The sequence below is a fragment of the Aotus nancymaae genome, unplaced genomic scaffold (assembly GCF_030222135.1).
Source record: "Aotus nancymaae isolate 86718 unplaced genomic scaffold, 86718_ANA_hifiasm-v0.15.2.pri h1tg000007l, whole genome shotgun sequence".
Classification (NCBI taxonomy): domain Eukaryota; kingdom Metazoa; phylum Chordata; class Mammalia; order Primates; family Aotidae; genus Aotus; species Aotus nancymaae.
In genome coordinates, this window is record NW_026988418.1 from 58,189,745 (window position 1) to 58,211,265 (window position 21,521).

General features: G+C 45.0%; 1 protein-coding gene across 1 annotated transcript in view; it reads right to left on the minus strand.

Moving 5' to 3' along the window:
* PTGFRN (prostaglandin F2 receptor inhibitor) overlaps positions 1–21,521 on the minus strand; it is a 78,632-nt gene that overhangs the window by 21,157 nt on the left and 35,954 nt on the right. Inside the window, exons 3-5 of the mRNA XM_012458866.2 lie at positions 18,257–18,670; positions 13,488–13,868; positions 1,170–1,595 (exon numbers count right to left, since the gene is read on the minus strand). Of these exons, the coding sequence (XP_012314289.2) occupies positions 1,170–1,595; positions 13,488–13,868; positions 18,257–18,670 (1,221 nt within the window). The remainder of the gene's footprint in view (positions 1–1,169; positions 1,596–13,487; positions 13,869–18,256; positions 18,671–21,521) is intronic.

Consider the following 21,521-nt stretch of genomic DNA (forward strand, 5'->3'; position numbering starts at 1 on the left):
GAAGACACACTGGGAGTGAAGGACAATGTCAGGATTAACAGATTGTTGGCCCCAGCAGGGTTGGGGGATTGTTGCTGGAGTACTAGAGGACGTGGTGTAGAAAGACAGGAGATATGTTTAGAGAACAGGAGACCGTGGGGGGGTTTCAGTTATCAGAAGGGAGACGGTCTAATGTAGCATATAAGCATGGGAGTGCAGGACCAAAATAGTATAGAGGACATGACGACTAGAGAGAGGAGGACAAGCGCCTGAGAATGACAGGATTAACTGTATTAGAGTTCCCAACGGGGGCTGCACATAAAAATCACTGTGGGAGCATTTAAAAACTCCAGTGCCCAGAATTCATATACTTCAGACCAACTAAAATAGAATTTCTGGTGGAACCTGCCCGATCTCATCTGATCTCAGAAGCTAAGCAGGGTCGGGCCTGGTTAGTACTTGGATGGGAGAATTTCTGGTGAAACAAAGCACCAGCATTTTTTTTTTAAAGTTCCTAGGGTGCTTCCAATTGTGACCTAGTGCTCTACATGGATACTGAAGTTAGCAAGATGGGAGCAGTGTCAGGCAGAGTGGCTGTGAAACAAAAGCTAACATCTTCAAAGAATGAACAGAGGACCTAGGCGGCAACAGGCAACAGCAATGAGAAGAGGCGGTATGGGGTGATGATGACACGAGACTGGAAGCTGGATATTTTTAGGAGTGATCGAAAATGGCCAGGAAGCTGCAGGGAAGACCAAGGAGGACACCCACACCACCTCTAGGCCCAGTTATGAGAAGTGTGGGAAGTAAATGGACAGCACTTAGGTCGGCTCTGGGGGAAACTGTCCTCGGAGAGGTAACTATTTCTCCAATGGAAAGAGTGTCCTCAGAGTCATCATGCTTAATGCAAGAAAGAGAAAAGGAACATTCAGAGGCAAAGTTCAGGAAACAGGAGACTTGGCTGATGACAGTGAGTTCGAGAGGGCCCCCTCTGGGTCTTGGGGATAGAGGAGGGGTGACAGAGAGTCCAAAGAGGTGTAGGGGGGGTCTCATGGTGATCAGTGTCCAGGACACGCATTCCTAGCGTAAGTGATAACCTGCAGAGGGTGACTGTGCATCTGAACACACAGTGGCATGACTTAAGCAAAGACCAAACAAAAATGAGTAACAAACAAGAAGAAAGTTCCTACCTTCTAATGCCCAAAATATGTTAACGGGCTTGGAGAAGACATCCTTGCTTTTCACCCAGCTGTTGTTCCGCTGTTTGGTCCAGGCAGACACAACACAGTAATAATTGCCTCTGTCTTCCTCTGTCGTCCTTTGGATCCGGAAATTGAACGTGTCTATATGTTCCTTAGAAAAAATAAAGTCTCCATCCTGGGCCCGCTGCTTGCTCCTCTCTCCGTATTTTAGCGTCCAGTCCCTGTCCATGACTGCGAGCAGCTCACTGGTCACCACGTCGTCGCTGCGCCGGTTCATCCTGTAGTACCACGAAACCGTGAATCGGACATTCGCCTCCCCACTCTTCGTGTCCACCACCCGGCATGCCAGCTCTGTGGGGTCATCCGCAAACCCGGGAACCTTGGAAGCATTCAGGTACACCTGGTAGTCTGGTTCTGAAAAGAGAGAGAGAGAGAAAGGCCAGGATAGGAAAATAATTAGAGCAACATGGCAATAACCAGCAAAAGGAATGAGACAAGGACTGCTCTTGTTTTAAGAATTAAACGCTTCTCCTGTCAGACTACATAGACAGAAATCAGTCACTTCATTGGACAGGATCCTGTAACAGTGTTTTTGCAAAACCTGTACAACACCGCCTCTCATACCTCCTACCCCAAGAAAACCTCTCAAGTGCAGAAGCCCAATGTCCTAGGCCAGTCTTGATCTTCCCATGGCACTGGGGTCTGCTGTCAGTTTCCCCAAGAGGTTAAGGTCTTCTGAGAAGAATCTCTTAGGAAGCTCAATGCCCACCCCCTACCAAGGTTGCTCTGGAATGCCAAGCAAGCCCACAGACCTCCAATGCCCCCACTGGAGCAGTACTGGAAAACTCCACACAACAGTAAATTCCAGAACTCGAGGCCTGCCAATTGCACAGTGGCTCAGCTTCCTGTCATCCTTGGCCATGCCCCAAATGCAAGGCCCTCAAGTCATCATTCCCCCTACATATTTCTGTCCTCACTTTACTGTTCCTCTGACTTTTTCTGCTGAATCTGTGTTCAGTGGTCAATAAGCACTCCCATCCTCAAACTCTCCCAAGACATTATTGTTACCGCCAATGTGACTTGTGTGGAAGCTAGCATTCTCCTAGCATCCCCTTTCCTCTGCCACAGTCCTGTTTTCACCGAGAAAAAAACCCTTCTCTGGCGTTCATTGCATCAATTTAATCCATTTCTGCACCTCCATGGTTCTGTCCTCCTTGGCCCCAAGGCTTCCTTGACACCTGACAAGGAGTTGGTGTTGGAACTTTTCGTGGCTTCCTCTCCGCTCCCCCAGCCTCTCTACACCTGATTACTTGAGGTTCTCCAGTCTCCACACAGTCTGACTCCACTGTGATGACCTGTTTGTGATGCACCGCAAATGCTACTTCTTCTTCAGTGTCACCTGGATGGATCCTCTGTGCTCCATAAGCCATCATGCACTCTTTTATGCCAGTTATCCCATTCCACACTGACTCTTTGCTTACAGTCTCATCCTCAAGCTCCAAATACACTGCCTTGTATGCAATAGGCACTCAATAAATGTCTACAGCCTTAACGCTCAGGCTTTTAGAAAAGGCTATATTTTTCTTCTTCTTCTTCTTCTTTTTTTTTTTGTTTTTGAGACAGACTCTCACTGTGTCTCCCAGGCTGGAGTACAGTGGCGTAATCTCAGTTCACTGCAACTGCCTCCCAGGTTCAAGCGTTTCTCGTGCCTCAGCCATCCAAATAGCTGGGAATACAGGCACATGCCACCACACCTGTCTTACTTTTGTATCTATTTAGTAGAGACAGGATTTTGCCATGTTGGACAGGCTGGTCTCAAACTCCTGACTTCAAGTGATCTGCCCACCTCAGCCTCCTAAAGTGCTGGTATTACAGGAACAAGCCACCCTGCCCGGCCTATAAAAGGCTACATTTTTCTTCCATAGCACTTTGCCTTCTGGGAGAGAATGAATTCTACCTAAACAGAACTTTCCATTTATCGACACTATCTTTATCTGCATCACTTTAATCAAAGTTTAGTTTTATTTAACATTGTTTTTATTTATGACATACAGATTACAAACTGCTGAGGTCAAGGAACTTATCTTGTTATTTACACCTCTAATGGAATTTGTAACATCATCATGTCTCCAAGAATGATTCAGTGAGCCAGGAAATGAAAAGAACTCAACATCTTAACTCCTCAAATGTCATCTTCACAAATATTTAATTGCTTGTGCCCATCCATGGGCATATGTCGTGCTGTGATGTGGACACCGTAGAGAAATCCACAGGCCGTGGGACTGCCAGGTCTGGAGGGGAGGGCAGCGGCCACCCTGACTACTCATTTTCCAGGCTTGTGTGCTGCTGCACTGCTAGGAGATGTCCTGCTCCTGGGCGCAGTGCTAACACACCACACCACACATCACCCTAGCAAAAACTGAGGGAAGGATACACACCACTGAACTGCGCTTACACCACCAGATGCAAAAGATAAGGAATGCTCAAATTACCCCACATCCAAACTTTCATGTCGAATTCAGGATGCAGCAATGTGGGTGCAGAGCAGGACAACTAAGTCCATTGCATGTGGAAAGGACAGATTTGCACCGGCTGTGCATAGGGCAAGACTGCCCTGGAGCACTGAACACCAGCTATCTGCAGGCAGCAGCAGTGGCGGCTGTTACTTACACGGAGGCTCAAGTCCATTTCAAGCACAGCACATAAGACCCTTCCTGTGTGTTTCCCCATAACCCTGCACAGCAAACTGTGAGGCAGCAGAGAGCAGTGGTGAGGAGCTGAGGTCTGAAGCCAGACTGTGTTCAAATCCTGGCTCTGTCATTTACTTGCTATTGACCTTGGGTAGATTACTCAGATCTCTGGTGCCTCACCTATAAAAATGGGGATGACAGTAACTAGCTTATAATGGTATTGTGACGGTTAAGAGTTAAAATATACTGTACTTTAAGTGCCTAGACTGGTACCTGCTGTGTGTGTGTACTCAGGTACACACATATTTGTATACACATACACGTGTATATATTTGTGATTACTATTACAGTTCCCATTTCTGAGGGGACAGCTTTAAAGAAGTTAGTGACTTGCCCATATGGCTTGAAAGTGGCAGATGGGAACAGACCCACCCTTATCTCACGGATGAACCAAACTTACAAGTACATCCTTATCTCACAGATGAACCAAACTTACTGTCTTCTAAACTTGGTATTTTCTAAGTTCCACTGACTGACATGTGATCTTTAGGAACACTGACTGCGGTGCTGCCATGACACTAAGTTACTGCCACAGGGAATCTGACCCAGAAGACAGCTCCCTGCAGGCCATCGCCTCAGCCTGACTGACCAGTGTGATCCAAAACACCACGCAGCTGCCTGTGGGAACTCCTCTTCTGTCTCCTCACAGGTGACAGACCCTTTGATCCTTCATGGTTTACTTCCACCCCCGTGCAGACTCTTTCAAAGTGGCACCTTTTCAAAGGCTGTCAAATTATGATGAAAGATGGTAGATGCTCATTGCAGCATTATTCACAAGGGCCAAGATACGGAATCAACCCGTGTCCATCAACAGATGAATGGATTTTAAAAATTGTAGTGGCTGGGTGCGGCGGCTCACGCCTGTAATCCAAGCATTTTGGAAGGCTGAGGCAGGTGGATAACCTAAGCTCAGGAGTTTGAGACCAGCCTGGCCAACATGGTGAAACCCCATCTCTACTAAAACACAAAAAATTAGCCGAGTGTGGTGGCATGCACCTGTAGTCCTAGCTACTTGGGAGGCTGAGGTAGGAGAATCACTTGAACCCGGGAGGTGGAGGTTGCAGTGAACCGAGATTGCACCACTGCACTCCAGCCTGGGTGACAGAAAAAAAAAATGTGGTATACTTACACAATAGACTTCATCTCCATAAAAGAAAAAAAATGTGGTATACTTACACAATAGACTACTATTCAGCCATAAAAAAGAACAAAATCCCGTCACTTGTGACAACACAGATAAACCTGGGGACACTGTTAGGTGAAACAGGCCAGGCACAGAAAGACAAATACCACATAATCTCACTCATATGTGGGAGCTAAAAAGCTGAGCTCATAGAAACAGAGAGTAAAATGGTGATTATCAGAGGCTGGGGGGTGGGAAGGGGAGAACGCTAGTCAAAGGACACAAAATTTCAGTTAGACTGGAGGAATAAGTTCCAGAAATCTATTGTACAGCATGGTGACTACAGTTAATAACAATGTATTGTATACTTGGAAACTAAGAGAATATATCTTCAACATTCTCAGCACAAAAAATTATAAGTATGTGAGGTAATAGATATGTTAATTAGCTTGAATTAGCCATTCCACAATGTATACATATTTCAAAACACCATGTGGTACACCATAAATATATACAATTGTAATCCGTCAATTGAAAAAACATGGTAGAGTGATTTGACTCACCTATTAGTGGTCAGGTCACGGAACACATGAAAAAGATGGTCAAAACTAGCTCCTGTGCCAACCACCTGGGCAGCTCTCTCTTTCCTTCTACTCCCTGGTCAGCTCACACCCCAAAGCTCCCTCCCCGAGACATGAAAACCCAGCTCTTCCTTAGGCTCCAGACCCAAGCACTGGCCTGAGCTAAGGTCTGGGCATTCTGAGTGGGCAGCCATGGCTTCATGACAGCAGCAAACTCACAGCCAAATTTACCTCACTCCATATCTGCCTCTGCAAACACACATACACACACAGACACACACACATACACACACACCCTGACACACACACACACAGACACACACACAGAGCTAGCCCCTCCTCCAAATTTTTCAACAACTGTTCCTGCTACCAGATCCCCGCCATTCATTCCCATGGTGAAAGGTGTGCCATCTTCAACACTCTTCCTTCCCTTCCACCTCTCCACTCTAAGGGCTCCCGAGTCTCGCACATTCTACCTCCTCAGTGTCTCTTCCATTTCTTTGTCACCAGGCCTGATGCATAGTAGACACTTTATGAATATTTGCAAATAGAAGTGAAAACCTCACAAACAACACCTTCATCCTGGCCTTCAGTCCCTCTAGCCAAGACTGGACTAACAACCTCCCAATGCCACCTGACACAACTGACATGACTGCTAGGGCATCTGTTCCACAAACTTCCCACGGCTTCCTCCCTCACCTACTGAGTTAAGAAAATGCTCCCTAACCTGCATTCAAGGCCCTTTACTGCGTGCACCCAACCACAGCACCCACTGCCTTCTCAACTCCATTCAGATGTCACCAGTCGCACCCTCCCTAGCTACCCCTATGCTTCCAGTTTCTCTGCCTTCCTTCCTGCTGTTCTGTCTGCCTCAGTACCTGGGCCACCTGCTCAGTAAGTAGTTTTAAAAATGACTAGGAAATGCTTTCATTCTACCCCATTCTCCACCTTGAAACGACTGTTTAAATCCTACATACCCAAACAGCAGAATGAGAGTATGGGGGCCTCGCACAATGTGTGTATCTAGCTACAGGAATTCCAGCTTGGAAGGAAAGAAAAATCTCTTCATTGACCTCAACAGTTGGTCTCATTCTCTCTTAAAAGTAACGTTAGACCTCAGAAAAGGAGGCCTCAGTTTTAATGTAAAAGCAAACAAAAACAAGTGGATTCTTGGCTTGTGAACTTAAGAGGAGCAGGTTCCTTTGAACTATCCACCAGCCTTGTAGGTCAACTTTAGACTTGCATTCCTGGAGAAGATGTGATTCCACCATGTCAGAATGGTAGGAGTAGGAGTGGGTTCTGAATTCTTTTTTTTTTTTTTTTTTTTTTGGTGCATGTATAGAAAGTGTCCTTTAGCATTGTTTCACAATTTAAACAATGGTTTGCAGAGATTGTGCCCTTCCTCAAGGTCTATCATGCACACGCCACTTCTGTGTATCCTCTCCTACTCAACGGAGAATGCTCCTTTGAACTCGTGTGTCACACTCCTACTTCGTATTCAACAAATCCCACCACCTGCCAAGCTCCCTGCTCTCTAAGGATTTTATGTGAATACTGCCTTGAACTTTGGTTATTTGTATTTATGTCTTATGGGCCTTCCACAGGACTCTTCCCAGGGCCAGGGACTGCCACCTTGATTCTCTGCACGTGCTGTGCATGCAGTGCCTTGTATATAAAAAAATACTAACATACTGGCTGAATTGAACTAAATTTAATATTTTGCATTAAAATGCTCATTTTGGGTACAAGCATTTCACCACTGATTACTGCTACATTCTGCTTGGTCTCATCAAGAAATCAGCCAAGAATGCAATGGCGGTTATGTTTAAAAAAATGCTTATCTTTAAAGATGCATACTAAAGTGTTTAACAGTGAAATGACATAACGTCTGGGATATACTTTATCCTCTTCCAGAAGAAAAAAGTATGTGTTTCTGTGTGTGTGTCTGTGTGTGTCTGGTGTCTGGAAGAGGGAAAAGAGATAAAATAAGATCAGCAAAATATTGATTATTGTTGAAGTTGGTGGTTATTTCTTCAACTGTGAATATTTGTAAATTTCTATTTTTAAAAGTTAAAAACAAACAACAACACACACTGTAAGCCCTCTCACAGAATACTGAGGCCAGTCCAAGTGCGGCATCACTAAAATTCTGAGAAGCAGGCATCTGCTCCCTAATCTGGATACCAGGAAGGTATCTGCTCATGTCCACACCATCTCCAAAGCTACGCACAGACTCCAGAAGAGTGATCCTCTCTGAAAGAGAGGCTTGAAAAAGAATGGCCCATTAAATTCCTTTGTCACAACTTTTAAAACAATGAAAAGCTTTCAGAATCACTGGCTAATTTGTAAAAACAAGTATTGTGTGGTACTATGCACAGGAGCCTGATTTAGAGATTTTCATACAAAATACCTCCTTTTACTCTTATGACAATTTCATAAGGAAGGTTTCATTATCCCCATTTTACAGTAATAACGCTAACAATGAGCATTTATCAGGGCTTTCTATATGGCAGGTACCTTGCTATATACATTCTTTGTATTTTCACTTAATCTCCATAACAACCTTATAAGATTGGTACTATTTTCGTATACATTTCCAAATGAAAGGCAAACAAAAAGCAAAAATGAAGCCCGGAGATGCTAAGTCAGAAGACTAAGGCCTTGCACAGTATGTGAAAGCAAAATTATATAGGGCAGGCTTTGGCTCCATGGCCTGGTTCTGACTATGATCAAATGTACAACCTCCTTACACACCCAGGTTATTAATCTTTCTCAAAGCCTGCTACGTCCCAGAAGGCAAGAGTGATGGCAACAGCTGAAGCACTAATCCTGAACTGTGTACAACAGGACCATGTTCTAATACCCCCTCTGAAACTTAGTTAACTTGGCACAGCTAATTACATGAATGGTTGCATGCACCAGTTAGAAGAAACAGGAGGAGTGCTCAGCCTCTGCTGACGTCAGGTTTTACTATTTTGAATTGGGTAGGTACTTTAGAGGCAGCTGAGCGTATTGACCAATTGTCAAAATGATGCCATGATCATTATTTGCATAACAATTAAATATTCACCAACATTTAACCAGTCAAGGCTACAAATAAGGAGCTATTGTTGTTGGGAGGGGGGACTTGTTACCTTGCTGTTGCAGAACCATTATGAGGATGTATGGAGCACTAGCCATTTCAGAGCAATAAAAATAACATCATTTGAATGCAATATCTATGCCCTGCACCCGAAGAAATACCTGTGAAGGGCTGGGCGCAGTGGCTCATGCCTATAATCCCAGCACTCTGGGAGGCAGAGGCAGATGGATCACCTGAGGTCAGGAGTTTGAGACCAGCCTGGACAACATGGCCAAAATTGTCTCTACTGAAAATATAAAAATTAGCTGGGCATGGTGGCAGGTGCCTGTAGTCCCAGCTACTTGGGAGGCTGAGGCAGGAGAATTGCTTGGACCTGGGAGGGGGAGGTTGCAGTGAGCTGAGATCGCACCACTGCACTCCAGCCTGAGCAACAGAGCGAGACTCCGTCTCAAAAAATAAAAATAAAAATAAACAAATATTCATGAAGTTTTTCTTTCTTCATCCTCACTTGCTCCTCCCAGAGAAGGAAAAGTGAATTACCAGCCTTAAGGGTAGGGGGAGGAAAAGGGCTGGGTGTGGTCAGCTCAACCCCTTTCTCTAGCTCCTCTTGGGAGCAGCTGCTTCCAGAACACACATGTTCCTAGTTCTACATTGGGCTCCTCTATGCCCCAAGACATACTCTTATGTCTTACTTGGTTAAGAATTTGGTGGGGGAAGACCCTCAAACACTAACAAATCATTTCACCACCACCAGGAAAATGCATGAGCACTTAAGAGCAGGTACTGTGCTAAGTACTTTATATGCATTATCATATTAAACCAAGAAAACCAAAACTTACTTGGAAATGTTCATCAACACACCCGAGGAAACATACCTAGAAGGTGGTGAAGGAGAACTAACACAGGTCTCCTGACTCCAACACTTGGCCATGTGCTCCTCTGACTTCCAGAATAATCCTGACAGTTATCCTTGAAAAACCTACAGGTCTAAATTTGATCTCCTATAAATGGCCCCGAACTCTAATGTTTCTACCAAGTACTTAACAGATTAACAGCTCCTTTTAAAGAAAATAATTACCTTCCTTGCTGGCACACTGCTGGAAGAGGGGCCAGTCCTTCAGTGGGGAAGAATGCAAATCAGGTTCTTAAGACTGAACAGCAGAACTCAGCTCTCCCTCCTCCAGCTCTTACATCCAAAGCCTGTGGAACCCTTTCCAGTTAACACCACAGAAGTCTGGTACTTTGGGCAGAGAGCTCGAACTGATTAGTATCCAACTCTTGCCAAAGGCTCATTTAAGACATCCGATAGCAGAAGGAGATGGCTTAATGTGCAGATTAACTAGCCATTCTGCTAGGTTCTCTGTTTTAGACATATACTAAATTGGATCAACACAAAGCATCATTTGTCCCCCATAGTAATTCAGCTTCTTACAGAAACTCCTTCACACACTTAAGATTTATGTCCACGGCTTTTATAGAGGGTGGATATAAGGAACATCCATTTAAACAATCATTTAGGGCGTTTTGTAGAAGAACAGTTGAAAGCACTGTCCATTATGTTTTCCAATGGCCCGAAATGAAAAAGCACATGATAAATTCAGTGCCAAGAGAAAGTTTGTCTCTGAAAGCGTTTATGTTTTCCTTCCTCAGAAGAGAACTGTATAATCACATCCTTTTTTTTTGTCTCAACTCTTCAGAACTTCAGAGGCAAATTCAGAGCTCAAATATAAAAACTAATTCACACCAACCACCTTGCAATATCTATTCTTTTACCCTTTTGATCTTGATTTTATTTTTATGTCTCCTGCTTAAAATGTACTTCATTTTGCAAGCCAATTTAAATCTTTTTTCTTTCCCTTTCAAAGTAGGACACAATTTCTAGGTAAAAGAGGTTTTTGTTCTCATCCTCTAAAAAATTATCACGATCCTCTCAATAGCTGTAAGTGCTCTGGACTTGCCCGACCCATTCATATCACTGCCCTGTCTTCCTGCTTAGCACAGTGGAACTCTAGAAGACCCCAATCAGCTTCAAACCCCTCACCTGGCTCAGTACACCAGCCCCAAGCAAATGAAGACAAGAACTATCCAGGACTATGCTCTGGAGTTTCAGGAGTGAAGCTGAGTCTCAAGGCCAAAAATATTTTCACATTAAACATTTAATGCATATAAAGTCCTTAGTCCAGTGTCTGGCACACAGCAGATGCTCAATAAATGGTAATTATTCACTTTAACCTGTCAAGTGGCAAAACTGAGTTTTGCATCTTACCTGTGTGGAGAGCCAGCTCTCTCGAGAACTTTTCTGTGACAACATTCTAGAGTTACACGACCTAAGATGACCTATATAAACAGAGTGCTTGGCAGGTTGTCTGTCTATCTCTTTTGGCCACTTCTCAGTTACCTTATATTGGTCCCAAGTTGTATGTGGTACAGTATCCACACCCACATACATGCACGTTACACATCTAGAGACAACCATGGAACGTCAGGCCAGGCTCACTGGCTTCTGGACAGAGTCCAGCGGGTAAGTCTTTGAGAAGGGTCTGCTGCTGTGCTCACACCCTACCCGCTCCTGACAAGTGTCCAAGCAGCTGTAATGGTCTGAGTCAAAGGCACAGGGAAGGAGGAGAAGATTTAAGAGGAAGAAAAAAGAAGAATGCAATCATTTTTCATAACACTCATACTTTCATTAGGTTTACTCAGGGGCAAGTATCTCTGAATATCCTAGGAGTTGAACATCACTGCTTCCTTAGCAATTCTAGTTTTCCTATGCACATATTCTAACATAACCCATGTGTTGGTACTGGTTTATTTACCCATTCAGCTAATATTTATTGACTGCTTATTACGTGCAAAGCACCAGGGAGGGAGGGGGCAGGCTCTGTATCTGTTAGCATCAGTCAGGGAAAAGCACACTGATGACTTTCACAGTGGTAGTGGCACTCCACAAGAAAACAAATGACAGGATCCTTAGGATAATAACTGAGCCTTTTCCACAATTTAGTCTCTTTATTTCTTTTCACTCTCCGGAGAACACATCTACCAACAAATCCCTTCCAGTTAAAGAAGCCCGTTCCTCCCAGAGCTCCCCTCCTGTTGTCTGACAGTCCCTGCATCTCCCCCCGGGTATGCCGGGATCAGCGCATGAGTACTTCAAAGAAGCCCTCAAATTGGAGTGCAAGCAGCATTTTCAATTAAAAAAAAAAAAAAAAAAAAAAAAGTCCTCGAGCTGGGGATTCAGAAGTTGAAGGGGGAGCGGGTACGGAGAGCCAGTGCTGGGATTTGACAGCACCACACAATACACCAAGGATCAGAGCTGTGAGACAAATTCAGCTCCAGAGATGAAAAATCTTCTTTTGGTGCTGACAACATCTGTTTTATTTTGAAGGTTGCTAAGGAGAGTTCTAGCTGGGCCAGCATTGTTCCAGTTCAGTACTTCACAGTGACTCTCCTGCACGGGGTTCAGACAGCAGGAATAAAAGCTCGCCAGATAAACCCCGCTTCTTTTCCTTTTCAGATATCAAAGGATCACTTTGCTAACAGGGCTGATGAACACCCTGCCTCGTCTCCATCAGAATTGGATTGTCCCTTCTGCTTACTCTCATTGCTCTTCTTCTCCCTGCCCCCTCTGTCTCCACCAGCCAACTCCCCATCTTTGCCAAATAAAGCCTTCTTAGGAAAAAGAAGACAGTGAATATGCCACTAACCCGAGAGAAGACTTCCGTGCAGAGCTAAGGAAGAGATAAGTATATGAGTTGGAGGTCACAGCAGAAGAATCAGACAAAGGAGGAAATGATTTCCTGGCCTTTAAAGATCTGTTTTGCCTGCTAATAATCAGAGCAATGCCAAATGCCTTCATCAGGGCTCAGGCATCCATGGACGGTAGAGAGGCCAAAACAGAGAAGAATCTGACTGGTAGGCCTGTCCCATCTCTGTAATAATGGGGGTGGGGAGCAAAGCTTTCCACACCCAGCTTGACTCCATCCTTCCTATGATTACTTACAATTAGAAGACATCACAAAAATTAGGAAAAGTTAGTGTCAATTTTGTCCAGAAGGCAAACATTTTGGGAAACAAGAGATAGGGGAAGAGGAACTTAGTATAAAACAAGAGGACATGTCCAAGATCTTCACATATATGGCAGGTTGTTATAAAATGGGTGGCAACATTTGAGAGCCACTCTGCTCTTCCACTGGGGAAATCACATCTGGGGTGAGAGCACCCAGAAAACAAGCATACAGAAGCAGGCAGGCCCTTGACTTGTAACTGATATGTGCAAACATATTGTGGGATTTCAGGGTATGATGTGGAAAAAAAACCCAAAAAAACCATTTTCCAATGACTGAAGGAATTCTCTTTCTGCACTGGGCTTTGGAAAAGCACCAGCTCCTGCCAGGGAGCACCTAGGAGTCTAAGAGAAACAAACGAAGAATGGCAGCGTTCTCCCTCCAACACAGATTCATTTCAAAGACACTCAGCAGTGCCCTGACCCTGCAAATGCCGGCAAAAAAAGGAAACTATATACTCTCAAATGAGGGTATTGAGACAACTGAGGCCACATTATCTAAACATTGCCCTTCCCAACCAGATTCTATTTCAGCCAGTTTTGCTTTCACCCCCAGTTTGGGATCTATCTGGGCCAAAGAACACATGAACCAACAGAAATAACGTCAAAATAATGCAAAGCGCAGAGCTTCCGGAGATAACTCCTTCAGATAACTCTGAGGAGGGGTTAAGCCGAAAAGGTTAAGAGTCATTCTACAAACCACTCACCTAGCCAGGTCACACCCACAGCAGCTGGGGAAGACACGGCCTCTGCCACTTTGTGCCAGCTCCTGTTATGTCCGGGTACCCACAGGGACACGTGGCAGAAATAGTAGCCGGAGTTTTCTTTGCTAACATCCCGAACCAGTAAATGGTAGGAGCGTGCGTCCACATGACTCAACGCAATGTGAGGTGAGCTGTGCACCAGGGAATCACGGTCAAGCCGCGCCAACACGCGGGAGCCAGGCAGGGTGCTGTCAGGAGTCCTGCTGAAGGACCACGTCACCTCAGGCCAGACATCATCCACTCGGTCTGTTGTGATGTTGCAGGTCAGATCCAGTTCTTTTCCTTCAGCCACAGACACGTTCTTGGGCACAGCTGCTCGCAGAACTTGGAAATTAAAAACAAATACATCTAGGTAATCCAATTATGTTTCCCCCTTCTATCCTCCACCTTCTTTAGAGCATCTCTTTTTAAGTTCTTATTTATGGCATGAAAGTGAGAAGGCTTTGTACAGTTGTAAGTGCTTGAGAAATACTTCATGAATAAATTAACAAAACATACTACATTTCTTTTTATTTTATAAAAACAACAACAGCTGCAAACATTTATACACACCTGCTATATATGCCAGGCAGTGTTCTGCGTGCTTTAGATATAATAATCCTCAAAACAACCCTAAGAGGTAGGTACTATTATCCTTGTTTTACTGATGAGGAAACTGAAGCACAGAGAAGTTAAGTAACTTGCCCAAGGTCGCACAGCTGGTAGGTGGCAGAGCTGGAATCCGAATCCAGGCTATCTGCCTTTAGGAGCTCCTCTTCACTGTTCTGCTTTCCTTTGATATGCAGTCTACCGAAGCCTGCAAAACTAAAATTATACTTTCCCCATGTGCATGATAAAACTCAGGTGATTTTATAGAAGATGAAGGCTTAGTTCTGACTGGTACATATTGTTAGTTGGGGCTAGGGAATAGGGCGGCAGAGTGAGGGTAAAAGTGTCTTCGGGGCAAAAGGGAAAAGTCCTAAACAGAAGGGCCAGGAAAGTGAAACTAGACCATTTTCCTTGAGTCAAGTCTTCAAAATGTAATGTACTGAGAGTGTCATTTATTTCTTAGACACACCCACCTAAAAGCCAATCATAAAACATATTAGAAAACTAAAATACAATAATTTTTGGACTATCTGCATTACTGGCCTTTCTCATTAATGTGGATAATTAAAAGTAGACTATATTTAGATGAAGTACTGAAGTATTTGGTGTCACAAACTCAAGGCAGATCTAGTTCCAGCATTCCCCTGTCAAAGCTTTCCAGTGGAAACATTTTATTCTATTCAGAAGATTCTAAAAGAGCATCTGTAATCAGAGTAGAAAAACATCAACTTGTGAAATGCCTGGGGAACGATTACTTAGATGACAAGTACCAGGCACCTCCCAGGGGATTCAAGCAAGTCGCTGGCATCAACTGCATGGCTCTGGCCCCAGTAAGCTCAGGGACCCCATTCAGAAAAGACCCAACTCCAAAGCCCATATTCTTCAGCGTAAATTACTTTCATATGAATATGTCCAAAGCCTGACAATACCTCAAACAAATATCTCAAGTCAAGTTCAAGATCCATCTAGACAGGAGACAGAAAATGAGGTGGGCACAGTATTACAAAAGGGAATTTAAAAGTCCAATTTCACCTTCCACCTCTTCTCATTCTTTCTCTCCCTCACCTCTTTAAAGGGGCCAAAAGTAACCTGAGGGTATCATTTGAGAGGACTAAGTATGGAAACTGCCACCCTGGGCCAGGATCTGCAGTTTGAACCATTCTACAGTCAAAACTTGCAGCCAGAAACCCTGGGATCCTGCTGGAGTCACCTCTGCCAGGACTTCAGCTACTGGAAGTAAAAGACGACTCAGGAGGGAGTCGGGTCAGTGAAGAAGTACTTAACAAGCAGCTGTGGACTGTATGGATGGAGAAAACAGAGTCTCAGGTTCAGAAAATATTGGCAGGGATGGCTCTTCAGCTGTGTAGTTCACTTTGTAATTTTCTCTGTGCAAGTGGCTCACTATCTTGTCACATCACTAACCATAGGTCCCACACATTCTGGATTTGGGAGTTAACTGCTGGGAGACAGGATGGAGTAGGCTAAAGGGAAAAAAAGAACCAGTTCTAAGTATTTGTAATGAAAGCAGGGACCTCAGACAAAGCCTGTGGTGGGGAAGGCTCTCTGCCCCTGAATATAACTAAATCCATAAATCAGACACAAAGTTTGCAGTAACCAGACCACTCCTATGACGGGGAGGAGAGCGTGAGGAGGAGGCTCACTGCCACATGGTTAGCACAGCTTCACTCCGTGCCATTTATCATAACAATGTGATAAGAACATATAAGCAGCCAGCTATGAATAGTGCAGGTGTGGACAAAATGAGAAGGACCATGACCCTAGTGTGGCCGTTCTTAGCCTGGGACCACAAAGAGGATTTAGACAGTCTGTGAACTTGGATGGGAAAAAAAATTCCATCTTTATTTTTATTAATCTGTACCTGAAATATAGCATCTCTTCCCACTGTGAAAGTAAGTAACAAACCAGTATGGTATTACCTGTGTCTGGGACTACCCCAAATAGAAATCACAGATATTTTCCCATCACATTATAGTTGTTGCAGATATCCTGAAATATCATGTATACTCATTACTATTCAGAAAGTACAGTAGTTGTTAAGCCTGCCACTATCATATTATCAGTACATTAATAAAACAGCATAATATTACTACAAAACCAATTTGCTTTACAAGCATTTTGATAACTATTTCTATATAATTATTTTCCTCTGTCATCTTGTGTACTGTATTTTATGAATTAAAACATGTTAATTCTGAGAAAAGGTCTGTGGGTTTCAAAAGGCTGTCGAGAAGTCTCATGGCACAAAAAGATTATGAACGCTGTTTCATCTGAGCCAGATATTACCTACTTAATAAGTTCAGAGTGTTCAAGTCTGTTAGATAGATATTATAGGTCTTGTAGCATGTTTGAAACAAAAAAAAATGTCTTTATGATGCAAATTCTTCCATAAAAGCGTAACTTTCTACAAAGCTGAAACTCTTAACTCTTCTGCCTCATTAAAAGAGTTGCTTGATGTAAGTTTAATATCTAGAGGTTTCTTAGGGCAGATTCCAGAGATCACTTCTGATCAGGAAGCTGACCTAAGTCCATCTAGAAAGTGATTTCTGCAGCCAGTGGAGCCCAGACTGACTGGTGGTACTGAGCAGCTCCTCTCCTCAATGACCATAGTTACTCAAGAACCTCAGACCTGCTTTTCCACCACTCACTTTTCCAAATCCAGGTCCTGTGCTGTGGTGTAAGTGTAGAGTAAAGCGCTCAGGACAAGGCAGCTTCAGAGACAAAATACTCCCCCTGTGTATTGTTTCCTGTTTTCCTTCCCATCTGAGCAACAGAGCAGCCACATATTCACATTCATGCTCAGGAAATGAGTCCAACCAAGGTCTTCTCAGTTTAAAACACAAAAGGCGGCTGGGTGCAGTGGCTCACTTTGGAGGCCGAGGTGGGTGGATCACTCGAGGTCAGGAGTTCGAGACCAGCCTGATCAACATGGTGAAAACCCATCTCTATCAAAAATACAAAAATTAGACAGATGTGGTGGCAGGCACCTGTAATCCCAGCTACTTGGGAGGCTGAGGTAGGAGAATCGCTTGAACCCAGGAGGCGGAGGTTGCAGAGAGCCGAGATCGCGACACTGCACTCCAGCCTGGGTGACAGAGCAAGATTCTGCCTCAAAAAAAAAAAAAAACAGAAGGCAGTAGCAATAGCAACAAAGCATTCTGAGATCTGAAGATTCAGACTCACAGAAAACCAAGGACACCCATTCATCCTGAGCAATGACCCTTGGTCTCTTTACACGGTCTCTGCTGAAGGTCTTTCCACAGGGCCTGGGAATGAGTCTCAAACACAGATGGCCCAGAACAGAGCTGAGCACACAGTAGGTTCTCCGTTGATGCTGGTTGGACAATGAGTGATCAGTAGCATGTTTTCCTTTTATTTTGATGTGCTTTCTAAAATGCATTTTGTATTTTCTTAATTACTTATACTATAGTTGCAGTAGAGGGTCTAAAAAAAAAAAAAGATGCCAGGACTAAGGGCGTCTTGTATAGGCCCCAGCACTGAGTGCTCCTGTGGTCTGTATGACACAGGTGATACAGGTAAGCAAGAAATGGCCCTGCCCTAGAGAGCTCCTCCCCCTACCAGGAAAGGTACATCTGCGGGGACCAAAAGGCAGGCCTAGAGGATGCAAGTTAGATGAAAGGTTTTGGGATGAGCCAGACACACATCCCAACAGCTGCACAGAAAGGCAGGTCCAAGGATTTGGGAAACAGCAAACCCAGTAAAGCTTAGGGGGCAGCGTGTGAATACCTTCACCCCAAAGCCCCACTGAGCACCAAGCCCACCTAATCTGGCTGAGGGACTACGGCACTTAAACTCCAAGTGAAAGAACTGCCTTCGTGTTACGTGTAGGCCATGGCTTTCCATGGACATGAATTTAGATCAAAGCAGCTGTGTAGCAAAACGACAAATCTCAGCACAAAACAAATGCACCCCGCCCCGCATCCTCTCAACACCACCCCACTCCCTTCACCCCTAAAGATAAGGCCTCACATGGGAAGCAGAAGCAGTTCCTGTCAGAAGGCCACGGGGCTCCCTGGCCCAGTTCTTTATACCACTATCATTAGTCACAGAATAGCATCACCTGTAACGCATCGTTTCCAGCTCACCTGTCGGCTGGATCACCACGGTGGCAACTTCCACGGCCTTTTCTTGGATTTCCTGCCAGTTGCCCTGCTCGGCGATCCACTCGCTGACGATACACCTGTAGGAGCCCTGGTCGGCGGACAGAGCCCGGGACACCGAGAGGCGGTAGGCGTCGCTGCCCACGGTGTCGAGGCGCACGCCCCCACTGTGGTAGCGCTGCTCATACCCCAGGCCCGGGTGGAATCTGCCCTCGTGGGTTAGGGCGAGGACGCTCCGCCGGGCCGGGCCGCGGTGCAGCTCCCACAGCAGCGCCAGGTGCGTGTGCAGCGGCGAGGCGGAGGCGGCGGTGCAGCGCAGCTCGAAGGGCTCCCCCTCCCGCAAGCTCAGGCTCGGCGGGGGCCGCGCGCTGGGGCCCACGTGCAGGGCATCGGCCAGCACTGCAGAGGGAGAAAGCTGGGTCAGCAGCCTGTCCGCAAACGACCCCGTCCCCCGCACTCAGTAAGGGCCAGTCCGTTCCAGGGCCTACTGACCACAGCCCGGACCATTGCTGCAACCACAGACCATTTCCTTCTCCCTCCCCCATTCCAGGGCCCTGATGGACGTTTTCCCATTTGGATTCATCTGTAATCTCAACTGACTTTCTGACTTGAAAAAGCAAAATAAGAGATACCAATAAAACCCCGTGCTAGAACTGAGTGGTGAAAACTCCCCGTGGGAGTCGTGCCTTGGGGATGGGATGTGCTTCTGTCACCCCTAAGGCAAGTTACTTTACCCTTCTGTGCCTCAGTTTCCTAAAAGGGGGATGACAACTGGACCTTCGTCATAGAGTTGACATGAGAATTAAACAAGTTAAATTGTTCACATCCCAGGACAGTGTTTGGCACTTAGCAGTCATGATAAATCACCGGGTATGACTGTTAAACATTTCTTCGGTTAGGACCAGGACTAGGGTAGGGAGCCCTGCGAGTTTGCAGATAAGGTGACCTTCTAGACTTAAAGTAGCAAGATCCACAGGGGAGACAGGATGGCATGGGCTGCCTGTGGCTTGCAGCCTGGGGAATGCCCAAGAATGACTAGGATGAACACGGCGTATCTGCATGGTAGGAACTGGCTCAGGCATTTCTACAGAGCCTAGAAAAAGGGAGCAGAGATCAAGGAAGTGTTGGCGGTGCTATTCAGGTAAAAAGCAGTAAGCGGTGGATACTGCTACTCTGGTAACCAGAAACGGGGCCGCTACCAAGGAGCAGGGAAAATCTATCAGGCTTGTTGATGAGCTGGCTACGAGAACCCGCCAACACCACTGTTCATCATCTCTTTGGTTTTTTTCTCCAATTCCATACTCAAAAACTAATTCAGTGTCCTTGAGAAGGGGCTATCCCAGATAACATTAAAAAACTGCTACATTTTTAGGAGGACACATCCCAAAGACCCATGTCTACTGCAAAATAAATATAATGACCTTCTAGTATTTATATCAGTCTGTGAGTCTGGCTAATATGACTCAGTTCTCAAGGCCAGCTCATCTCTTGGGGCACAGCTGAATAGCTTCAAGACCCATGAAGCTGAAGGCCAGGCAGACCCTGGACCACACATGGTAACCATCAGAAGCTCCACCTGGCAGCAGTCTCTTGTGGTCATCCATTACTTTCCTCACCCAAGAAAGGCCTCCTCTTGTGTCTCCTGCCATCCAAAGACAGCAGAAGAGGCTGAAAGACACTGGAGGAAGTGGGGCTGGGGTGGAGAAATTCTCCTGTTGACCTTCCTCCCACTCAGGAGGAGACTCCCAGGGAATACAAGGCATGTCTGACTTAATGAAAAGGTAGCATGTGGCATTATTTATTATTATTATTATTATTTTTTGAGACAGAGTCTCACTCTTTCACCAGGCTGGTGCAGTAGCGCGATCTCAGCTCACTGCAACCTTTGCCTTCCAAGTTCAAGCGATTCTTCTGCCTCAGCCTCCCAAGTAGCTGGGACCACAGGCACACACCACTATGCCCAGCTAATTTTTGCATTTTTAGTAGAGATTTGGTTTCACCATGTTAGCCAGGATAGTCTCGATCTCTTGACCTCATGATCCACCTGCCTTGGCCTCCCAAAGTGCTGGGATTACAGGCGTGAGCCACCACACCTGGCTGGCATGTGGCATTACTTAGCTTCAATGCAAGAATGTCTTTTTCTAAAAAACATATTTGGCATTCTTCTATAAGAATAAAGAAGAGGTAGACTGGGTGTTTCATTACCTCCTTAGTGGACATGGCAGTTTTATCCCGATGAGTCTAGTGAGGGAACAGTCTCTGAGCTATGATAGGGTTCTACAAGTCATGAGGGAATGAATGCCTCAATCAACCCTCTCTTTTTATATCATCATGTGCATTTTCTACTTTCTGATAATTACATACATTCTGACCCAGACACAAATCCGCCTGGGAACAAGGCAGGGTACAAATAAATGCATAATTAAGTACCAATAACAACAATTATAATGTTTCTATTTTCTTAGCCCCAAATTAAAATGGTTTGTTCTTGCTCGTTTACTAATTAGCTGTGTGATTTTAGGCAAGTAATTAACCTATGCTCTTCCATTTCCTCATGTATAAATTAGGAAAATATTCTGCCCTATTTTGATTGGGTTCAGAGAATTGAATGTGTGAGTAAATTTAAAAGGACTTGGAAAATGAAACAAACAAAGAAAACCTCTAAAACAAATCCTAAAACATTCCAGGTACATAAGGTGTAATTATTTGCACAGCTAGGTCAATAAGCTAGCAGAGACCACATGTTTTTTCTCTACATGTAACACATACGACTTCCAGTACAAACAAGTACTTAAATCATGAAAGTCACAAAGTAAACTTTGAAGTGTCTGTTATTCCCATAGAGCTGAGCATCCTCAACATGATCACCCCCTTCCTGTCACTAACCAATGAATGCTTATGATGGCACTGCTCTAAGGCTTTACACATGGTAACTCACCTGTTGACTCCTCACATCCTTTTTTTTTTTGAGATGGAGTCTTGCTCTGTCGCCCAGGCTGGAGTGCAGTGGCGCAATCTTGGCTCACTGCAGCCTCTGCCTCCTAGGTTCCAGTGATTCTTCTGCCTCAACCTCCTGGGTAGCTGGGATTACAGGCGCATGCCATCACACCCAACTAATTTTTGTATTCTTAGTAGAGACGGGGTTTCGCCATGTTGGCCAGGCTGGTCTTAAAATCCTGACCTCAGGTGATCCACCCGCCTCAGCCTCCCAAAGTGCTGGGATTACAGGCATAAGCCACCATGCCCGGCC